General features: G+C 40.2%; 1 protein-coding gene across 1 annotated transcript in view; it reads left to right on the top strand.

Moving 5' to 3' along the window:
* The window catches only part of KIF13A (kinesin family member 13A), a 215,783-nt gene that overhangs the window by 153,341 nt on the left and 40,174 nt on the right, over positions 1 to 22,268 (top strand). The window contains 7 exon segments of the mRNA XM_073810392.1: positions 1,849 to 1,960; positions 2,334 to 2,546; positions 4,640 to 4,750; positions 6,351 to 6,485; positions 8,051 to 8,181; positions 16,787 to 16,873; positions 16,972 to 17,138. Coding sequence (XP_073666493.1) covers positions 1,849 to 1,960; positions 2,334 to 2,546; positions 4,640 to 4,750; positions 6,351 to 6,485; positions 8,051 to 8,181; positions 16,787 to 16,873; positions 16,972 to 17,138 — 956 coding nt within the window.

The raw sequence follows: 22,268 nt of genomic DNA, 5'->3' as shown, positions 1-22,268 counted from the left end.
ACTTTTAAATTTGTCAATTATGATACACATATTTATGTCACTTGGCAGTAATGGCTGTTGGTTATTAAAATTCTGACTCATTTTTGCCTCTTGGAATTGCTTTGTGTTTCAATGACTTTTCCAGTGACTCACCTTTGGAGAATTATATTGTGTGGTGGGAAATACGCTTTTACTCCTTTCAACTTATTTAATGGAAATCTATTGTTAACATTAGAAAGAAAGCTATGTAGTCTTTCAGTTGCTAAGCTCTAGTCACATGCTGATTTGTGTCCTTCCTTGTCTTTTATAAATACGTAGTAGCTTTCAATTTTTTAATCATTTACAAAGGGTTTTGTCTTTATGATATCATGTAACTTTCCTTGCAGTCCCGGGAGATGTCCTGAGACTGCTCTTTTCTGGCTGCTAAACTTGGAATCCAGTTGATTTCTTTTAAAAGAGCAATTGGTACTTAACTAGGATACAAGGATGTCCTTCATCCCTCAATACCACAAATCTGTTGTTTCTATGGTGATGTTTTCTCCAAGTGCAGAGAACATGTATTAACCACCCCGGGACACTCATTAGCCTAGACTACTGGTTCTCAAACTCTACCTGCATCAGAATCACCTGGAAGACTTGTGAAAGCTCAGGTTCCTGAGTCCCACCATGAATGTTTGATTCAGTAGGTCTGTGGTGGGGCCTGAGAATGTGCATTTCTAACAAGGCTGCAAGTTGTGCTGGTGCTGCTGGTCCCAGGACCACTTTTGAGGCTCATAGGCCTGGCACCTGAATGTATGTATCACTTTGGGTATTGTTCAGCCAGGGCTTCTCAAAATTTAATGTGCATGTGAATCACCTGGAGATGCCTTTAACTGGTTCTGATTCAGCAGGCCTGGGAAGGCTTCCAAGATTCTGCTTGGGTAGTTCTTTGTTAAACTGTAGCAACTCCACATTGAAATAAGCTTGCCAGCTTTAAGCAGATGAACAGGATGTACCTTGTAACTGTAGTGGAAGGGTGCTTTGCAAGTTACATTGTTACTCTGGGAAAATCAGAGGCCAGAGTGGTCCAAGTTAGACTCAAAGAGTAAATGGTTGAGACTTTAAACGTAATATTTGAAGTAAGTTATAATTCTCTAGTGCGATCTTTTTGTTTTGTTTTGTTTTTGCGGTACGTGGGCCTCTCACTGCTGTGTCCTCTCCCGTCGTGGAGCACAGGCTCTGGACGCGCAGGCCCAGCGGCCACGGCTCACGGGCCCAGCCGCTCCGCGGCATGTGGGATCTTCCCGGACCGGGACACGAACCCGTGTCCCCTGCATCGGCAGTTGGACTCTCAACCACTGCGCCACCAGGGAAGCCCTCTAGTGCGATCTTTTAAATGTATGTTTCCAGGTTCTGAAATGTATGTTTCACAGGTTCTGTGATTGATCGGAATAGACTCTACAGGGATTCTACATTCATTCTTTTAAATTAATGGGGTTACTTTTTGTTTTCCCTTTTTTCAGTTTCTTGACAAATGAATGTAGACTTGATGATATCAGCTTTAGGGACTTTTTTATTTTTTTATTTTTTATTTTTTTGCGGTACGCGGGCCTCTCACCGTTGTGGCCTCTCCCGCTGCGGAGCAGAGGCTCCGGACACGCAGGCTCAGCGGCCATGGCTCACGGGCCCAGCCGCTCCGCGGCATGTGGGATCTTCCCGGGCCGGGGCCCGAACCTGCGTCCCCTGCATCGGCAGGTGGACTCTCAACCACTGCGCCACCAGGGAAGCCTGGGACTTATAATTTTATACTTATTATCTAGAAGGATTATTATTTTACGAAAACTAAATAAATACTCCATAAAACTAATTTTTTAATTTTTCTCTTGGCAGATCACTTACAACCTTGGGGTTGGTTATCTCATCGCTGGCTGACCAGGCAGCTGGCAAGGGTAAAAACAAATTTGTGCCTTATCGCGATTCAGTCCTCACTTGGCTTCTTAAGGTAATTCATTGTTCTCGTGTTCTTTTCCAACTAGAAATTGGCTGTTTCAGTGGTGACAGCTGAGAAGTGTGTGCAAAATACTACACAACGAACTCCTGACAATACTGTTATCCTGATTCCTAAACATGCAGGATGAAAACTCATTCCTGTTGCCTTTTTTCCATTAATAATGCTGTTTGACAGGCATTGTGCATTGACGTGAATAGAGAGAGACCACTTTCATCTGTCATAAACTTACTTGTGAAATACAAACCCTTTTCCACACTGAGTTTTCTTTAGCACGAAGGTCATCCGTGCATGTGTGCTGCTTCCCTCATGTGTTGTGCGTGGAATGGGCCTTGTTTCCTAAGATGCTATTTGAAATATTTTGCAGGACAATCTGGGGGGCAACAGCCAGACCTCTATGATCGCCACCATTAGCCCAGCAGCAGACAACTACGAAGAGACCCTCTCCACACTAAGATATGCCGATCGAGCCAAAAGGATCGTTAACCATGCCGTTGTGAATGAGGATCCCAACGCAAAAGTCATCCGGGAGCTGCGGGAGGAAGTGGAGAAACTGCGAGAGCAACTCTCGCAGGCTGAGGTATGGTCAGCCCGGTTCTCCCTGTGATCCAAGCTCCCCGGCTCGTGGTGTCTGAGTGGCGAGGCGAGGTCGAGCTCACTTGCACTTCCGGGTCGCCTCATGTGGTTCAGTAGTTCTGAGTTGATGGGCATCTTCTCCGTGCTATGCACTGTGAAGACGCAGGCGTATAATGCAAGGCTCCGTCCCATGAACTGACAGTCAAGGAAGCAGACAATTGAAAGAGAGGTGCTGCTATTGCCTGTTTGCTTCAGTCAATCAGGTGGCCCTTGAGCCCAGATCTCTTCCAGTGTGAAATCCTAAGACCCAAATATGCTGCTTTGATTAACATTGTAGATTACATTCCCACGCAGCCTTGCCATTTGCAGAGAAGTTAGTTCTGTATCATCTCCTCATTAAGTCGTGGAGGACAAGGTGGTCAAGAATAGTTAGCATTAGGAAAAATTCAGAAATCTCCTTTTATCTTTTTTTATCAGTTCCTGACAGGGAGCAAAATCATTTTGCATTGTTACCATCTTTCCTTGGCTTTACCCAGACTTTAATAACCATAACCCTTTCCAAATAGCTGTTGCCAGAGAGGCACTGTCTCACTGAAATAGTAACAGGACTGAGATGAAGGTCAAATGCCTTAACTTCAGTCACATGCTTCCACATGCCAGGGTTCAGATGTGTACCTAAGGCTTCTAAGTTCACATTCCTTCATACCACTGTCTTCTGACCCCACAAAGAAAAGGAAGTCAAAGCCAGGGATCTGAATATTCCATCTGTTGGTGATCACGGAGTTGCATTATAACTATTTGTTTATATGTCTTTCTCGTCTTCTTGGCCACGGGCTCCTAAAGTGCAAGAGGCGTGTTTTATTAATTTTTTTTCGCTAACCCTTAGTACAACATTGATACTGGAAAGCACTTAGCACAATGACTTGCCCACGGTAAGTGCTCGATAAATGTTGCTCTTTTTGTGATTATCATCATAATCATCACTGAGTACATCACGCATAATTTTTTAAAAATCGATGCCAAGAAGGGTAGCAGAACACCTGAAAACTCAAAATGCTGATAAACTTTGATGAGAGTCATGATCCTAGGAGGAGAGTATAATAGCTCTGGAATTTGTCTGTAGGTGGATGGTCTCCATCCTCCCTCTTTTCTGTGAATCTGCATTTCCACTGTGACCATGTAATCTAGGGCGGGTAGCTGGAACAATGCCTGGCCAAAGGGTGGAGCAGAGGAACCACAGCAGGTTCATGTAGAATTTTCATGTGTGTCCCCTTGGACCCAGCACTAAATATCACTCCCAGGCTCTGTTAACAGAGTGAGACTCAAGCATCCTGAGCCGGCCTCCACATCATTGCCACTTCAGCTTCCTGTCCGAGCTCTGCCATCTTTCTTGGTCATAGGGTTATACTCTGCAGAAGCTCATGTGACTATAGGGTGTCAAAAAAGCATATGTGGTGGCCAAATAAAGGCCCCCCAAATTTCTTAAGTTGCATATAGCTATATTTAGACCCCTTAATTATTCTCACTGAGCAAACACAGAGGGAAATGACTGCCTTTTTAAGCAGAAGTCCTATTTCCAAGTGAGTAATAAATATGCTAAGTTTATTACCATCAATAAGAAAAGTAGTTCAAATGGCCCAGACTCAAATTTTAAAATAAATGAGAAGAATTGCCACCTTTCCTGGTAGGTTAATATAACTGGAATGTGTTTATAAGTGATGTGTGTTGATCTCTGTCTTATTGAAAAAGAAGTCTACTTAAGTAATTTGTTCTCATACTTTTCTATTTTGAAGATGAACTTTAGCATCTTTTAGGTCTTTAAATGTGAAATTTAAGTACGATGGGTAAAATTACTCTGGGATGATTTGTATCAATTTAATTCAGGGCACTGGAATTTCTCTTTCTCCCTCAAAGAGTAGCAGCCATTTACTCTTTCACTTCATTTGATTAATAAAGGTCTAAAACCCCCTGACAGTGTGTGGCTTAATTGCTTCCAACAGGCAGTTGATAACCGCTTAGGAAGGACAATAAGGGATTGTCTTGTACACAAGGGTGGAAAAAATTAGAAAATCAGATTTCTCTGCTTTCATTTTAAAGGCTATGAAGGCCCCTGAACTGAAAGAGAAGCTCGAAGAGTCTGAAAAGCTGATAAGAGAACTAACAGTGACTTGGGAAGAGAAGCTGAGGAAAACAGAAGAAATTGCACAGGTAGCTTGATAACTTGGGCCTAAAATATTGTGATTTTTTTTAAATTTTATTTTTTAATTGAAGTAGAGTTGATTTACAATTCTGTGCCAATCTCTGCTGTACAGCAGAGTGACTCAGTTATACACATGTAGACATTCTTTTTATATATATATTTTTTCTTTTCCATTGTGTTTTATTCCAGGATATTGAATATATTTCCCTGTGCTATAGTGATTCTTTTTCATTTGCTGTCTTTTCTGTATAGCCACTTATCATCCTCAAAACGTCCTTTAAGGACCTCTTTCTACTGAACTAGAGCCTGCAAAGATCCTCTTTAGACACTGGCTTCATTGTTTTTTATTAACTACCGTTTGGTCCCTGTATTTGCTAGAAGTGTTGCAGAGCACTGAATTTGTACAGGCATGGTTCAGGAAACATCTTTAATACGTTCTGCTTTTCACATTTAACCAGAAACCTGTTCTGTGGTTTTAGATCACCTGGCAAAGCATGCAGCTACCTGATTGGCAGAGAATTTACAACATGCAGCATATCAGTAGTTTTTTCAGTGTGCTTGATTCTTCAGCTTGTTAGCAAATGCTGTTATGAACTTTACTTGAGAAAATAAAAAGCAAGGACTAATCGTGTGAGTGTGTGTGTATGAGAGAGATGAACCTCTACACTGTACATTTCATGAACAGTTTAATCTCATTGACCACTTGTAAGTATTGGACCATCCCAATCAGGTAGCTTGAAATCAGTAACTGGAACCTAGTCCAGCCTGCTGCTTATATGCCTTGTAGATATCACAAACATATACCTAACTTTCTATAACTCCTACATTGCTTTATTTTTCTTCATAGCCCATATCACCTGTGGAAATTCTGTATTTTACTTGTCTGTTTTGTCATGGTCTCTCTCCTTCCATTAGAATATAAGTTTTCATGAAAGGAGTAGCTTTGTTTTGTTTGCTTTTATATGCTCAGCCCTAGATCTGTACCTAACACATAAATATGTCTTGAATAACTTGAATGAATTTGAGGCCCTCTGCAAAAGGGACCCAGCCTGCTCTTCCAGCCCCATCTCCCACTACTTTCCCACATTGACTTTCCCACCTGAAATCATCCAGTGCGCCCAGAGTCTTTACTGTGCTTTCCTCTGCCCTTCCCCTAGAACACTCTGCCCTTATCTTGCTGCTCTCCCATTTCTTCCTACTGAAATTCTTCTTGTGCTTCAAGAACCATCTCAAATGCATTCTCTTCCTGAAGCCTTTACTGGACTCTTAACCCATCATGATTTCCCTCCTTTGAAGCCCCGCAGCACATTGTTCCTCTCCAATGGCACAGGGCTCTCCTCTTTTACTTCTAGTTGTGTGGTCTTATCACCTCCACTGGACAGGAAGCCCTTAAGGGCAGGATGGTGCCTGGTTCATCCTTGGTGCCCCTAAAACACTGACACAAGAAGTCATGCGTTTTAGGATCTCACTAAACTTGGTTGAGCTGATTAGAATGTGTAATTTCACTGGCCTTGTCCCCAGAAATAGTGCCTTAAGCTTTCCACGGATACATCTCACGACTAGAGCAACAAATAGAGCTTCCCTGCTTTTGTCTGTGTCTGTGCACAGGAGAGGCAACGACAACTTGAAAGTATGGGGATTTCCCTGGAGACGTCTGGTATCAAGGTGGGGGATGACAAGTGCTACCTAGTCAACCTGAATGCAGACCCTGCTCTCAACGAACTTCTGGTTTATTATTTAAAGGTAAGAGAGTATGTTAATAGATAGTTGCAATCCCGATTCCGTCACGTACGATTCCCACTTGAGTCTGGGTGCCTGTCCCCATGATTTTGCTTTTTGTATCCAGCTTAGCTCTCATTAAAAGTAAGAGGATTGGTAGTTCAGTCAAGTTACCGTTAGGAGTGAAAACCAGCTCTATTGCATTGTACTGGGGCTGTGCAGTTGGGCTGATTTCCATCAGAGGGGCACAAGTGAGCAATGGAAGGTGTCGCAGTGATCCCTGGCTGTGGTGACAGGATTCTGAGAGGCTCTGGAGAGTCACCATTATGCTTCTGAGTAATTCTAAGGAGATCTCGAGATCATCACTAGCCTAAAGCAGACTCTTGTGGAAGATTAGACAGCTAGGGTTCTTCCATCTCCATCCCTCCCAAGCCTGTATGCTCAGGACATAACTCTTGGTCCTATGATCACCTTCAGGTGTGGAGATGGGCGTGGCCTTTTGGGTTGGGGCTTCGGCCTCAGGGTACTGCCGCTGACCAGGCTGCAGGGCTCAGTGCAGCAGTTCTCAGACTGCTTCGTTAAGGATTCTGAGCTGCCTCGTGAATATACAGAAGGCAGTGGAGAATAAGCTAGAAGTGAAGAAAGGAACCTCAGGCTTCTGTCATCCTTTTGATTCTACTTTTTCCAGAAACAAATATGGCACAAATAGCCCCTGACTTACTGAGAGTCCACTAATGGACTTAAGATCTATTCATTTAGGAAATGATGAAGGGGTAAGGAATTGTTTCTGAAATCTTAGTTTTGAAAGACCAAGCCTCTTTCAGTTTCTCTGTTGAATAGGGAAGTATTATTATCACAGTGACTGCATGGTTTTTAGAGCAATAGAACAAACAAAGAGGATGAGCAGTGGGCAGAGTCACCAGGGGTCACAGTCCTCACATGTCTGAGGTTTGAGGGACTTAAAAATCATGCTAATCTGTACATTGTATAATCCACAGGCTTCAGTACTCTGTAATTTGGTATTAGAAACTCAGCTATTTTTTAAATCACTTTAAAAGTTACATATTTGAAAATATGACTTTCCATGAAACTATTTTCAATGATTCTTGAATTTATAGAGCTGTTTTCAAAGCACTTTCACCGGTAAGTCAGGTGATCCTTGAGAAAGAATCCTGCTCATTAGATCATATTAATAATATTGTTCTGGTTCTGCAAAAAAAAAAGAAAAAAGAAACTGAGGCTCAGAGAGTGAAATGCCTTGCCCACGGTTACATAGACAGTAAGTCGTCAAGTTAAAACCGGAGCGCAAGGTATTCTGCTATCAAGTCTGACTTCTTTACGTTCTAAAATAATAGCTAATCACTGTTGATCAGGGTTTGGTTTTTTTTCTTTATAGTGTTTAATCATACTTTACATTTAGTGTATTAAGGTAAGCTTTTGACCTACAGTGCGCCAGATCTCACATTTTCCATCTGATTCATCTAATGTTGTCATGCATGTGCTGTTGGGTTATTCGAACTGATTGTGATGAACTTTTGCTGAGTTACTTGTAAGGGTAGGTTTTTCTTTCTTTAATGATCTGTTGCCAGGACCATACCAGGGTAGGTGCAGATACCTCTCAGGACATCCAGCTCTTTGGGATAGGAATTCAGCCTGAGCACTGTGAGATTGATATTGCTTCTGATGGAGAGGTCACCCTCACTCCAAAAGAAAATGCAAGGTAAGAAATGTCCCTTAAAGGTAAGGAGCAGCTCCTTAACATAGCTCAAGTGCCTTGTTTTTAGGAGTAGACTGACCCTTTCTGTCTGTTTGCTTAGTTATATCAGAGTTAAGGCTACACTGGCTTTTGCTTTCTGCTTGTAGAGAGCTGTGTAAGCAAGATTTCAAGCACCAGCTTCAGGGTGGCTGATTCTGCCTTGAGGGCTGGGTGATCTCAGATAAGATACTTCTTTTATCTAATCTGCAATTCCCTCATATGATAAATGAGGCTAATAGTAGACAAAACATATAAATCACTTGGCTCAGTGCCTGACACACATAACTATTGAATAAAGTTATTTGTTATTACCGAGTGTAATGCATTGTATGAAAAGCAGTTAATCAGATAACTCCATTATATGAAAAATTCCTAAACTAGGCTATAATACGTAAAAATTTGAGAATTGACAGGATAATATATTTACTTTTTAATTTCTACTAAATGATGTCTTGAATTATTTTATAATCACGTGTAAAATGAAGTCCTAAAACAGTATTCCTTAACTCACATAATTCAGAACACACATTTTTATGAAGAAAACTATATTCATTTCAAATTATTCTGTTAATATCACCCATATACATTTCTAAGTGATGAAAAACGGAGACTAGCAATAGTAGCATACATGATTCATGAATTTTGTAGGCCTTCTGTTATAGTGATAGATTGTTAAGATATTTAATGGTGAAATGATACCATTCCTTAATTTTTACTTATTCCAAGTTCAAATAGATTTTAGCTTCATGCTGTATCCCCCTATTAGAAGCTCTGGATTATTTTTACATACTTTTTTTTAAATTGACAGAATTATGTGTGTATACACACACAGACGCCACACACACACACACACACACACACACACACACACACACAGCATGATAATTTGATCATATTCTCTTTTAACACTACATCTGAAAATGATTTTATTCGGTAGATTTCCTCATACCTGATTTTACTTCCATGTCTTTTTATCCTACTTTTCGTCCTTCCCCACCCTGTCCAATCTCCTCCTTTCCTATAACCTCAGGGCAGTGGTTCATTCATTCAGTATACTTCCTCTAGGCTCTGTACTGGGAATGCCCAAGTATAGTAACTCAAAGCCTGGTGGAGGAGAATATATAGAAACAATTGTTATTATACAGGAAAATAAGTGCTCCTTCTAAAGTGATCTTTATAACCTGCAAATCTGATCACTATAAAAGTGTGTGGGGTTTGAAGGACTGGAGGTAGGGAGAACTGTTAGGATATTATTACGATATTGTTGTGGGAACACAGCAGTAGCAAAAGAAGTGAAGAACAAAATGTATTTCAGAATTACTTGAGAGTCAGCGACGTTTAAGCGATGTGCTTGGGGACAGGATGGGAACTCAGTAAAAGAAAAGAAGTGAGCAATATTAGATTTCTGTCTTAGGAGACGAGATAAACAGTGGCACTACTAAATCAAAATAAGAAATACAAGAGGAAGAACAGGTTTGGAGGATGATAAGCAATGAGTGGTAATGAGTTCACTTTGGAATACTTTGAGTTTGAGGTGTCCTTGGGATATCAATGTGAATATTTCCAGTTGCACATTGGATTTAGGGCAGGAAAACTACCCTAAAGATACAGACTGGGCATAATCAGTGTTGCCTGTCTTGAAAGTGGGTCTAGAGTGAATAGTGGAAGGGTTAAACCAATGTTTATGGGATGGTCTGAAGATAAACCATGAAGTAGGGTGAGACAAGGGAGTCAGAGAGGCACAGAGGCAACAGCAGGATACAGTGATGGAATCTAAGGGAAGAGAATATTTAAGAAAGAGGTCAAAGTAGAAGCTAAAGAGCTTCTATCGGACATAGCAGTTAGGAAGACATTGACAACCATGGAATGTTTAAGTACCATGCAGTTGTGGGTATGGAAGAAAAAAATGCAAAGAAAAAAGAATAGGAGGTGAGGAAGCAGGCCGAATCTTGGTTGTGCAGATCGAAATGGGATTGGAGACACAGCAAAAGAGGGGCATGGCGTGAAGGGATAGTCAGTATTTCCTCAGATCTGTCCTCAAGTCCACCAGTTCTCTCTTGTCATGATTTACCTGCTGCTTAACCACATTCTACTGAGTTTTAATTTCAGTGTCTCTGTTTTTCATTTGTAGAAGTTTAGGAAGTCCTTTTTTAGACATGCCTGGTCTCTATTGGTAGAGGCTTGTTTTTACTCCATTGTATGCTTTAATAATTTTATTTTTACTTATTTTATTGCCTTTATTTGGAAATTCTGTTCTCTGAAGTTGCTGGGGCTTCAATCCAACTATTTGTTGTATCTGCTGATAACTTTGCTTCCTAAAGCAGTTCATGATTTTTTAGATGTGCTCCTCTTCAGCGGTTTATCTGTAGGAGTCTTGTGGCTTGAGTGAGGCTACATAAATTCCTGCAAAGAGATTTTATATTTGCTTCTTCCAAGTACCCCAGGCATGTGTTCAAGTAGAAATGACTTTTTAATGCTAATTTCTTGGCTTGGGTATGTTACCAAACCAGGCAGTTTCCATAACTTTTTCTTTTTTATATTATTGTAATAAGAGTGTACTATAAACGGCAAAGTGATATGTTCATATGTATGTTCAGGTGTGTGTGTGTGTGTGTGTGTGTGTGTAAGCACCTAGATAGGGGTCCTCTAAAGATACAGATGATCACAAAAGTAATCAGTAAGTAAGAGAGATGAAGCTTATTACATTTCTCTCTGATTTGCTCTGGAATTATTTTTAGTTTCATTTTAGAATAACGCTGCTCAATAGAACTTTCTGAGATAGTGGAAAAGTTCTATATCTGCTAAGACCATTTTGGTAGCCACTATTGAGATAGTGTTCTTGAGAATTAACATATGGCCAGTGAGAATGAGGAACTGAATTTTTAAAATTATAATTCAGAGTTTAAAATAATAAAGGACACTGAGTGACACATTTCTACTCTTGATCATACTGCTTTTCCTAGAATTTCCGGAGGGCTTTTTAGATGCCTTAATAAACAATGGGGAAATATATTTCTTAAAAACTGACTCTTGAGAGGGCAGATAGCAGAAGCAAGAAGAACTACAATCCTGCAGCCTATGGAACAAAAACCACATTCACAGAAAGATAGACAAGATGAAAAGGCAGAGGGCTATGAACCAGATCAAGGAACAAGATAAAACCCCAGAAAAACAACTAAATGAAGTGGAGATAGGCAACCTTCCAGAAAAAGAATTCAGAATAATGATAGTGAAGATGATCCAGGACCTCGGAAAAAGAATGGAGGCAAAGATCGAGAAGATGCAAGAAATGTTTAACAAAGACCTAGAAGAATTAAAGAACAAACAAACAGAGATGAACAATACAATAACTGAAATGAAAACTACACTAGAAGGAATCAATAGCAGAATAACTGAGGCAGAAGAACGGATAAGTGACCTGGAAGACAGAATGGTGGAATTCACTGCTGTGGAACAGAATAAAGAAAAGAGAATGAAAAGAAATGAAGACAGCCTAAGAGACCTGTGGGACGATATTAAATGCAACAACATTCACATTATAGGGGTCCCAGAAGGAGAAGAGAGAGAGAGAAAGGACCCGAGAAAATATTTGAAGAGATTATAGTCGAAAACTTCCCTAACATGGGAAAGGAAATAGCCACCCAAGTCCAGGAGGCGCAGCAAGTCCCATACAGGATAAACCCAAGGAGAAACATGCCAAGACACATAGTAATCAAATTGGCAAAAATTAAAGACAAAGAAAAATTATTGAAAGCAGCAAGGGGAAACTGACAAATAACATACAAGGGAACTCCCATAAGGTTAACAGCTGATTTCTCAGCAGAAACTCTACAAGCCAGAAGGGAGTGGCATGATATACTTAAAGTGATGAAAGGGAAGAACCTACAACCAAGATTACTCTACCCAGCAAGGATCTCATTCAGATTCAATGGAGAAATCAAAAGCTTTACAGACAAGCAAAAGCTAAGAGAATTCAGCACCACCAAACCAGCTCTACAGCAAATGCTAAAGGAAGTTCTCTAAGTGGGAAACACAAGAGAAGAAAAGGACCTACAAAAACAAACCGAAAACAATTAAGAAAATGGTCATGGGAACATATATATTGATAATTACCTTAAATGGATTAAATGCTCCAACCAAAAGACAGAGGCTTGCTGAATGGATACAAAAACAAGACCCATCTATATGCTGTCCACAAGAGACCCACTTCAGACCTGAGGACACATACACACTGAAAGTGAGGGGATGGAAAAAGATATTCCATGCAAATGGAAATCAAAAGAAAGCTGGAGTAGAAATACTCATATCGGATAAAATAGACTTTAAAATAAAGAATGTTACAAGAGACAAGGAAGGAACTACATAATGATCAAGGGATCAATCCAAGAAGAAGATATAACAATTATAAATATATATGCACCCAACATAGGAGCACCTCAATACATAAGGCAACTGCTAACAGCTATAAAGAGGAAATCAACAGTAACACAATAATAGTGGGGGACTTTAACACCTCACTTACACCAATGGACAGATCATCCAAAATGAAAATAAAAACAAAAAAAAACTGACTATTGAATGTCTGTGTTTTAGGTAGAAGAGATAAGTATTCTATAAAACTTTTTTTAAAAACTCATCTTTTTGGCAAAAGTATGTATGTATGTACATATTTATATATGTATAGTGTTAACAAACAAATTTTGAGTAAATTTGAAGATGTAATTGTATTAAATGATTTGTGAATTGGGCAGCATCTCATCAGGGGTTACACAACATGGAAGGCTTTTATAGTAGGGAAGGTGGGACAAGGAAAGGAAGTCATCAGCAGGGAACAAAAATGAAAGTTCATTGGAGGAAAGTAAAAGTTAGGTGACAACAGTTTCTCATTAACTGAGCTGTGGTGTTTTTTAATTGGCTGGGCTTGTTGCTGGGCACAGAGGAAGTCTTCCTTCCTCCTGCTGGGGTAGTAAAGTAGTTGCACGTCCTGTTGGGGGTGCAAGGTAGGTCTCTTCCTGTTGGGGTAACTGACATCTTCCTTTTTGGGATAATTGACGATGAGTGTTGGGGTATGAGAGTTCCCTTTTCAGGCCTCTTGACTCCAACTTTAGTTGAGGTTTCCTTTTATTAATTTTCACAATAGATGTACATATACATATATATTCTGATCTCATTTTCCATTTTTGCAGATGAATAAATCAGTTCATATTTCCAAATAAATGGGAAACAGACTTTTGAAACTTGAGTCACAATGTTGAGAGTCATTTTGAAGAATAAAGGGAGCATGTTAGTGTAAAACATACACACCAAAGCTTTACCGTGTTTGTGTACGACAGATTAAAAACATTTAAGATGGTATTTCCAGGGTATTTTTTATCAATAATAACTTAGCCACCAGACTTGAAATATTACTACAGAAGAGTGATTATTTTCATCTGTGAATTTTCCTTATTCCATAACTTTGAGCTTAAAAGTCCCCCTAAAGATTAGGAGCCAGATAATGAGAGTATATGAGAAAAGTAACTTACGGAAAAATTAAAACTCAAAATGATACTCATTATTTTTCTCCATCAAACTTCACTTGACAGCCCTTATAGCAAATTAAACTTTAATTAATTGATTAACTATCCCCCTAATGTGTTGTTTTGCTTTTATTGTTTTGTTTTTATTTAAAAATTTTTTTAACATCTTTATTGGAATATATTTGCTTTACACTGGTGTGTTAGTTTCTGCTGTACAAAAAGTGAATCAGCTATACGTATACATATATCCCCATATCTCCTCCCTCTTGCATCTCCCTCCCACCCTCCTTATCCCACCCCTGTAGGTGGACACAAAGCACGAAGCTGATCTCCCTGTGCTATGCGGCTGCTTCCCACTAGCTATCTGTTTTACGTTTGGTAGTGTATATATGTCCATGCCACTCTCTCACTTCTTCCCAGTTTACCCTTCCCCCTCCACGTGTCCTCAAGTCCATTCTCTATGTCTGCGTCTTTATTCCTGTCCTGCCCCTAGGTTCTTCAGAAGCATTTTTTTTTAGATTCCATATATATGTGTTAGCATATGGTATTTGTTTTTCTCTTTCTGACTTACTTCACTCTGTATGACAGTCTCTAGGTCCATCCATCTCACTACAAATAACTCAATTTCGTTTCTTTTTATCGCTGAGTAATATTCCATTGTATATATGTGCCACATCTTCTTTATCCATTCATCTGTCAGTGGACACTTAGGTTGCTTCCATGTCCTGGCTATTGTAAATAGAGCTGCAGTGAACATTGTGGTACATGACTCTTTGAATTATGGTTTTCTCAGGGTATATGCCCAGTAGTAGGATTGCTGGGTCCTATGGTCGTTCTATTTTTAGTTTTTTAAGGAACCTCCATACTGGCTGCATCACTTTACATTCCCACCAACAGTGTAAGAGGGTTCCCTTTTCTCCACACCCTCTCCAGCATTTATTGTTTGTAGATTTTCTGATGATGGCCATTCTGACTGGTGTGAGATGATACCTCATTGTGGTTTTGATTTGCATTTCTCTAATGATTAATGATATGGAGCCTTCTTTCATGTGTTTGTTGGCAATCTGTATATCTTCTTTGGAGAAATGTCTATTTAGGTCTTCTGCCCATTTTTGAATTGGGTTGTTTGTTTTTTTGTTATGAGCTGCCTGAGCTGCTTGTAAATTTTGGAATTAATCCCTTGTCAGTTGCTTCATTTGCAAATATTTTCTCCCATTCTGAGGGTTGTCTTTTCGTCTTGTTTATGGTTTCCTTTGCTGTGCAAAAGCTTTTAAGTTTCATTAGGTCCCATTTGTTGATTTTTGTTTTTATTTCCATTTCTCTAGGAGGTGGGTCAGAAAGGATCTTGCTGTGATTTATGTCATAGAGTGTCCTGCCTGTGTTTTCCTCTAAGAGTTTTATAGTGTCTGGCCTGACATTTAGGCCTTTAATCCATTTTGACTTTATTTTTCTGTATGATGTTAGGGAGTATTGTTTTTAAATGCCAGCAAAATCTCTTTTTTAGGTAAAGGAAACATTTATGAGAAGACTAAAATTGTGCATGCTAAAATTTCTGGAGGACTTTTCCTTTCCCCCTAAAAAAACTCACAGTGACAGTGCTTTAACTGTATCAAAGGATCGATTGTTGAGATCTTCTAATAAGCAGCAAATCCTACAAAATCTTTTATAGTGACTTATTTAGGCTACTGACTTCACAGCCCCTTGATATCCAGTAAGCTGTAGCAAAGTTACAATGTGAGGAAAGCTGCACTGTTGAAAGACCACCTGCAAACGTCCGCTGGACAGTTGCTTCTTCAAGATTTGTTTCAGGCAAGTCCAGGATACATAGACCAACATAAACCCACAGACACAATGTACATCATTATGGTATAATATATACAGTATAACAAAGACTATCAGAATTTTCTTCCCCACCTCTAATTGTTTGTTTTTATTGAAGTGTAACTGACTTACAGTATTATATTAGTTTCAGGTATACAGCATATTGATATTACATAATGGTCACCACTGTAGTTACTATATGTCACTATAACTGGGAGTTTGTACCTCTTAATCCCTCTTAAACTTTTTCACCCATCCCCTCACCTCCCTCCCCTTGATTGATTTTACCATTTGGTTGGTAGCTGTTTAGGATTTAAACCTGGTATTCTTTTTATGTTTTCCCTGAGTTTTTATTATGGGAAATTTCAAACAGAAGAGTAGAAAGAATGGTATAACAAGCCTCCGTACAGCCATCATCCAGCTTCAAAAATGACAGCTCTTAGACAGTTTTATCTTTTATTTGTATGTTCTCCACATCACCTCCTCCCTCCCCTCTGGGTTATTTTAAACATATTCCAGATATTGTAACTTTGCATCCATAAATATCTCCACTTGTATCTCTAAAAGACCAGTATCCTTAAACACAGCTTCCGTACCATCGCACCTAAAATAATAAACAATAATTCCTTACTAATCATACACTGAGGCGGTGTTCAAATTTCCCTAGTTGTCTTATAAAGGTTCTTTTTCAGTTGTTTCGTGAAATCAGGATCCAAATAAGATTTAACCATTCTCATTGATTGTTATGTCCCTTGGGACTCTTTTAGCCCATGGGTCCCCCTCCTTTGCTCCCCCACTTTTTTTTCCTTGCATTTTATTTGCTGCAGACACCTAGTTGCTTCCCATAGTCAGCATTTTGCTCATTGCATCCCATGGCGTCATTTAACATCTTCCACTGCCCTCTCTATTTCCTAAATTGGTTTTAGATATAGAGGCTTGATCAGGTTCAACTCAAATATGGACAAGAATGTTCCATAGGCATTGTTGCCCATCTCCGTCAGGAGCACATCATGTCCAGTTGTCTGTCTTTGAGGGATATCAGCATCCCTTGATCATTTTTGCCTAGATCGTGTATTTTGATAGTGTTTACAATTCTGTTATTCCTTCTTTAGATATTAGTCGAATATGCCTATTAAGAGAAAGTTCCCCCAGTTATCTCTTTGGCTCCTGGGTCTAGGTTTATTGCTCTTTACCATCCAGCTGATGTAGCCCCCCTGGTGTTCCTTCAGGTCCTGTGTAAACGGCACCCTCGTGTGCAGCACCACCCAGCTGTGGCACGGGGACAGAATCCTGTGGGGAAATAACCACTTCTTCAGGTAACAGCTTGTGTTCACTAGTATGTTCACTCATACACCTTTTCTCTTATCTGAGTGTAAAACACGTTGATTTTCTCTAATGGTGAAAAACCCCACAGAATTAATTTACCTAAGAGGAAACGGCGAGATTGGTTGAAAGACTTTGAAAAAGAAACGGGCCCCCCAGAGCATGACCTGGATGCAGCCAGTGAGGCTTCCTCGGAACCAGACTATAACTATGAATTTGCACAGATGGAAGTTATCATGAAAACGCTGAATAGTAATGGTAAGACCCTTAGGCATTTACTTTCTTACTCTACTCTTTAAATAAACCTGAGGAGAATTTGAGCATGGCTAGAGAATTGTCAGTCTGATCTCTCGTGTATCAAGTTTGGGATTCTGTTGCAAGAATAAAGATTTTGACCTTTTTATTTATCTCTGTCTCTGGATTTTTAGCTTCAAAGTCCCCTCTTTTTAATTATAAAAATGAAGTATGAAGAAAAGGCCAGATGGAAAAACAAGTGTAATGTATTACTCTGAAGAGTATAGAATAACAACGAAAAAGAACATCATTAAGATTAGGGATTAACATTAGCTACTGGGGCTTTTGACAGCACAGCACAGGGAAGACCACAGTTGGAACTCAAACTTCATCCCACTCTGTTACTTGCTTACCAAGTTGGGAGGAATCTCGACAGACATTCCAGAGTGATGCTCAGACATCAGAATCACATTAATGGGTCATTTAATAACATGGCTGAGCAACAGGTCTCTCCTGGGAGTGATTTTTTGAAAGCCCACGTGGATGCAGGGTGTGACAGGAGGGTGCAGCTCCAAACTCCAGGTGGAGGAATGCCCATCAGAAGAGAGATGATTTCTTCAGATGAGGTTACAGAATTCTAGACATCTCTGTGCTCTAACTCTGTGGCATGTCCAGGTGGTATCCATTTAATCGTGTATCATCCCACATCACAGATTTCTAATTTTCTCCAATTGCTACCGTCTTAACATATATCTAAATATTTATATATATAAAAATATATTTATATAAATATTTATATCTCTATGACCCCCCCTCAATAACCAGTGAGTATTTAGCGCTCACCAAATACTCATTTGTTAATTTCTCCAAGCTTTCTTGGCCACAGCAGTTCATCATCAGTGGTCTGGCTCATGGTGTTAACATGAGTATCCGTTTGTGTTCCAGATCAGGCCTTGCTCTCCAGTGTTGATTTTATCCATTTAAAAGTAATGTTTCCCCATCCTTATGCTTTACTCAATCCCACTGCTAAATGGAGCTCCGCTGTGGGGCACACAGATGTGCTCTGTTATGATGCTGAAATGCTGGTGGCCGGACAGAGTTCACGCCCTTCACCTCTACTGCTAGGTGGCTTCCCGGTCATGAGCCTGTCTGCCTGGTGGTCATCCCCTTGGTGGTCCTATTTGAAGATTCTCTTCCCTCTCATGTGGTTTCAGACGGAGCTCCTCCACAAACGCTGGGATGAAGGTTAACTGATTGGCTTTAGCATGAGGGAGCTTGGCTGGTGTTTAGCAGTGCTGCTCGTCAGTGCTTGTGCTACATGCTTTGGCCAGATCTAACTAACATGAGGGGGAAGAAGCTGAAGTTTTCTGCCTGGCCTTTTCTGTCTGAGGTGCCCTGAATTCTTGATGGAGGGATGCTCCCTTTGCAATTATGACCCTTTCCTCCCCATGTCCCAACTCCATTGCCTTCCAGTGGTTAAAATCCAGTGGCTGTTCTTTTCCCCGTGTATCCAACAGCACAAAAGTGTCACTAGTATTATTGCTCCTCATACTAACGACTATTATTTCTGTTGACAGCACAGCAGTTCAGGACGTAGTACTTCTGGGTAAATAGTCACCTGCATTATCCCAGTAATAGACTAGAATAACGGATTTTCAAATCTCTAGAATAAATAATGATCTGAAACCCAATTCATTTTTTTTTTTTTTTTGCGGTACGCGGGCCTCTCACTGCTGTGGCCTCTCCCGTTGCGGAGCACAGGCTCCGGACACGCAGGCTCAGCAACCATGGCTCACGGGCCCAGCTGCTCCACGGCATGTGGGATCTTCCCGGACCGGGGCACGAACCCGTGTCCCCTGCATCAGCAGGCGGACTCTTAACCACTGCGCCACCAGGGAAGCCTCCCAATTCATTTGAATTAAGAATAAAAGCAAACCTAGTATCTGTAGACCATAATATGTTCTTCCTGAGGCTTCAGAATAGGAATCAGACATTTAACTGTTTTCACAGAGTCAATGGCAGCTCTAAAGTAAAGAGCAATTAAGGGGCTGGTGAAGGGTCATAGAGCTTATTCCATCTGGAATTAAAAGGTTCTCTTTTTCCCCCAAAGGATCTACTTTCCTTTGATTTAGTGCCTTGGGCATCTTGATATGAATTAATTCTAATTCTGTGGGTCACGTAAATTCCCTTCAACCTCTACACCATTACCCTCTCTCTTTTCCATTCTCGGGACAGATAAGGAAGTTTGAGCTCATTGCGGAGTTACATACCAGGCAGAGAATAAACTAAGGAAGAAGAGAGGATACTATGCCCAAAAGAAAGGGGGTCCTTTCTCTCGTCCTAAAACACTTACCTCTTTGGTTTCTTGGCCTGAGGCTCTAGGCTTACTGAGTTTTAAAACAGTTCATACAAGAGGAAGAAAGAAGATAGGGAGAAAAAGGAAACTGTTAACATTCTCTCGTAAAGTGGATTGGTTGTTTGGGAACAGACCAGATCATCTTCGGCTTCTGTCCTATGACATATCATAGAGTCAGAGTGACGTGCTGATTAGGATGACCTCTTTAAGAATATGTTGTATAGTGATAAAGGCTTAAAAGAGGTTAATTAATTCGAAAAGAAAATGTTATCAAATATGTCTAAGAGAAGAGTGTTTCCAGACTTGTGTTGGGATCAGAGGAGAAAAGGAAACCTCAGTCCCTGTACCTCTACCAGGTTTGTGTGTAGCATAGCCAGGCCCAGAGTCTCCAGGCAAGGCTTCCCGGGCTGGTCTGTGGCAGGCTTGGGGAGGGATGCTTTGAGTTGCTCTCTCTTGCCTATCTGCATGGTGATTTGTGGCCACTGAGAAAGCCTGGTGAGTAGTAGGGTTGCTGTGTCCTGGCAGCTGCTAAAGCAGTTTAAAAAGGCCTCAGTCACATCACCTCTGCATTGGCATGGAACCCCCTGCCCCAGCCATCTGGGGTCATGTGTGTTTCTACTTACCACTGACCAACAAGTAGAAATAAGAATTAAACATCTTATTCAGTGTCCTTTAGCAAAAACCCTAGGATATGATGTTATAAAAAAAATTGGTGTGTTTCCCAGTTTTCTCTCTCTGGAAAAGATTCATAAACACTCAGTTAGGGCCCTAAAAATGGTTGGTGAGGACCCTGTCCTTTCTTTTTGAAACCTAGAGCCTAAATAGAGAAAAAATATATGTATACTGTTTGAGAAATACGTATATTTTTTAATTCCAAGAGAACTTTTCTTCTCTAGCCCTTACGTGTAAGATTTCTTTAAACTCCCTCAAAAAAGATCACCATATTATTCTTTTTTTCCCCCCCCAGAAGTTCTAGGGCTACGTTAGAAGTTCTAATCCTTTGGAGTATGTCAGTTTTCCCTCTGTGGAAAAAGTCTTACCCACCCATGGTCTGCCTTTGTGTAAAAGGGTTTTTTTTTAGGAGTCCATTTTCCATTGGCCTTTCAGGTTAACATATTTCAGGGACTCTGTGTCAGGACTCTATGAAGAAAAGTATTCAGCTTTGAAAAAATAATGAATTTGAGAATTTTATATCAGCAAAGAACAGTATTTTTTTTTTAAATCTACTCTTTAACAGAGTACTAATTCTGAGGAAAACATTGGAGGTAAGAGTACAGTTTATTACTAAGTTTATTTCCTACTCCAGACAATTAGCTCTGATCTGAGTTCAGAACCCAGTTCTGTTGCCTATTAGTTGTGCAATCTTAGGTCAGCTACTTAACCTTTCTGAGTCCCAGTTTGTCTCATCTTTGAAATGGGAACGCTATCCACCCTTAAGTTTGTTGCAAGGTTTTCATGAGATGATGCATGCAAAGCGTATAGTGCCTCTACCTGAGATGTAGCCGGCAGCCAGTAGAATTATTATTGCTGCTGTGGTTGTCATTTTTCTTAAAACAACTCACGTATACTCTGTGTATCTAGTGATTTTTAAAAGTACTTTCTACTCTGTTTTGTATTATTTAACCCTGTTTTTAAAGCTAACATGCTATTTTCTTTTCCTCTTCTCATATAGAAAACTACTAAAATTTACCTGCTGATTTCACAAATTGGTAGGGTCTTCTGGTAAAGTCAGTCAATAGCTATCATGAGGTGATGTAAAAATTCCTCTTAATTTCCTTCTCTTATCCTGGAAATTAAAATGAGAGTCAATTTATAGAAATACGACATGAGCAGCACTGAATAATAAGCAAGTGTGTGAGTCTCAGGCTAGTCTGAGAATACGAACACATCTCCTAGGTCCCATGTACTTCAGGGAAATATTTACCATTATGGTGATTTCTTTGTTTACCATCCAGATTGTCTAACATACTGTTTCCCTAGAGACAGCATGACTTTCTCTTTTGTGCATGTGGTCAGTGCCTTCCTTAATCTTTCTCCATTACATCCAGGCCATTGGTTGTTACCAAGCTAATGTCCTGCCATAGCCAATTAGCTCTTTAGGACCGAGTCCTGCCTACACCACAGCCACCACTCGTCACAGTCGTGGCCCCTTTCAACAAGACCCATTAGTATTTCTAATACCTGTTCACCCACCTGTGTGTTGGTGATCTCTCAATCTGCAAACGCAAAAAATCAGAAATAGTTGCAAGTGAATTGCTTTCTTGACCATTAACACCTGAGAAATTGCCAGACCATATACTCAATCAGTGTTTTCAAACACATGCTGTGATCTGTAATTTTCCTCTCACATTAGAGAAATTCAGAAGTAATAAATTTGTGGCTAAAATCAGAAATACAGACCCTTTGCCATGTGCTGAAACCAATGCTAGAAGAGCGTTAAAAAGTGACTATCAGAAAAATCAAATCTCATGTGGCTCTGTCTTTGAAGTTGTCTTAGCTTTCATTGAGTTTTTCTTCTCGGTGGATAGAATCCCAACCCCCTTTCCCCTGTCATCTGCTTTTTGCAATTGAGTGGTCTATCTAAACATTAGGACGAGCTCATCAAATTGAAGAAAGTCACATAGTAGACGTGAGGAATGTTTCCCCCCAGGGCATTGATCTAAAATGTTAAGGAAAAGGAAGTGGAGAGGATTTCATCCCACCGGGCCTCTCGGGCCGCTCACAGGCAGCACATTGAAAGGCTCGATTCTGGGGGCGGGGATGGTTTTCGCCCTCAGGAACACCCACGGCCTCCCTGT

Source organism: Tursiops truncatus, chromosome 10, assembly GCF_011762595.2.
Source record: "Tursiops truncatus isolate mTurTru1 chromosome 10, mTurTru1.mat.Y, whole genome shotgun sequence".
In the NCBI taxonomy this organism is placed as follows: domain Eukaryota; kingdom Metazoa; phylum Chordata; class Mammalia; order Artiodactyla; family Delphinidae; genus Tursiops; species Tursiops truncatus.
The sequence above is the reverse complement of the archived record's forward strand: the minus strand, read 5'-3'. Positions and strand labels throughout refer to the sequence as shown.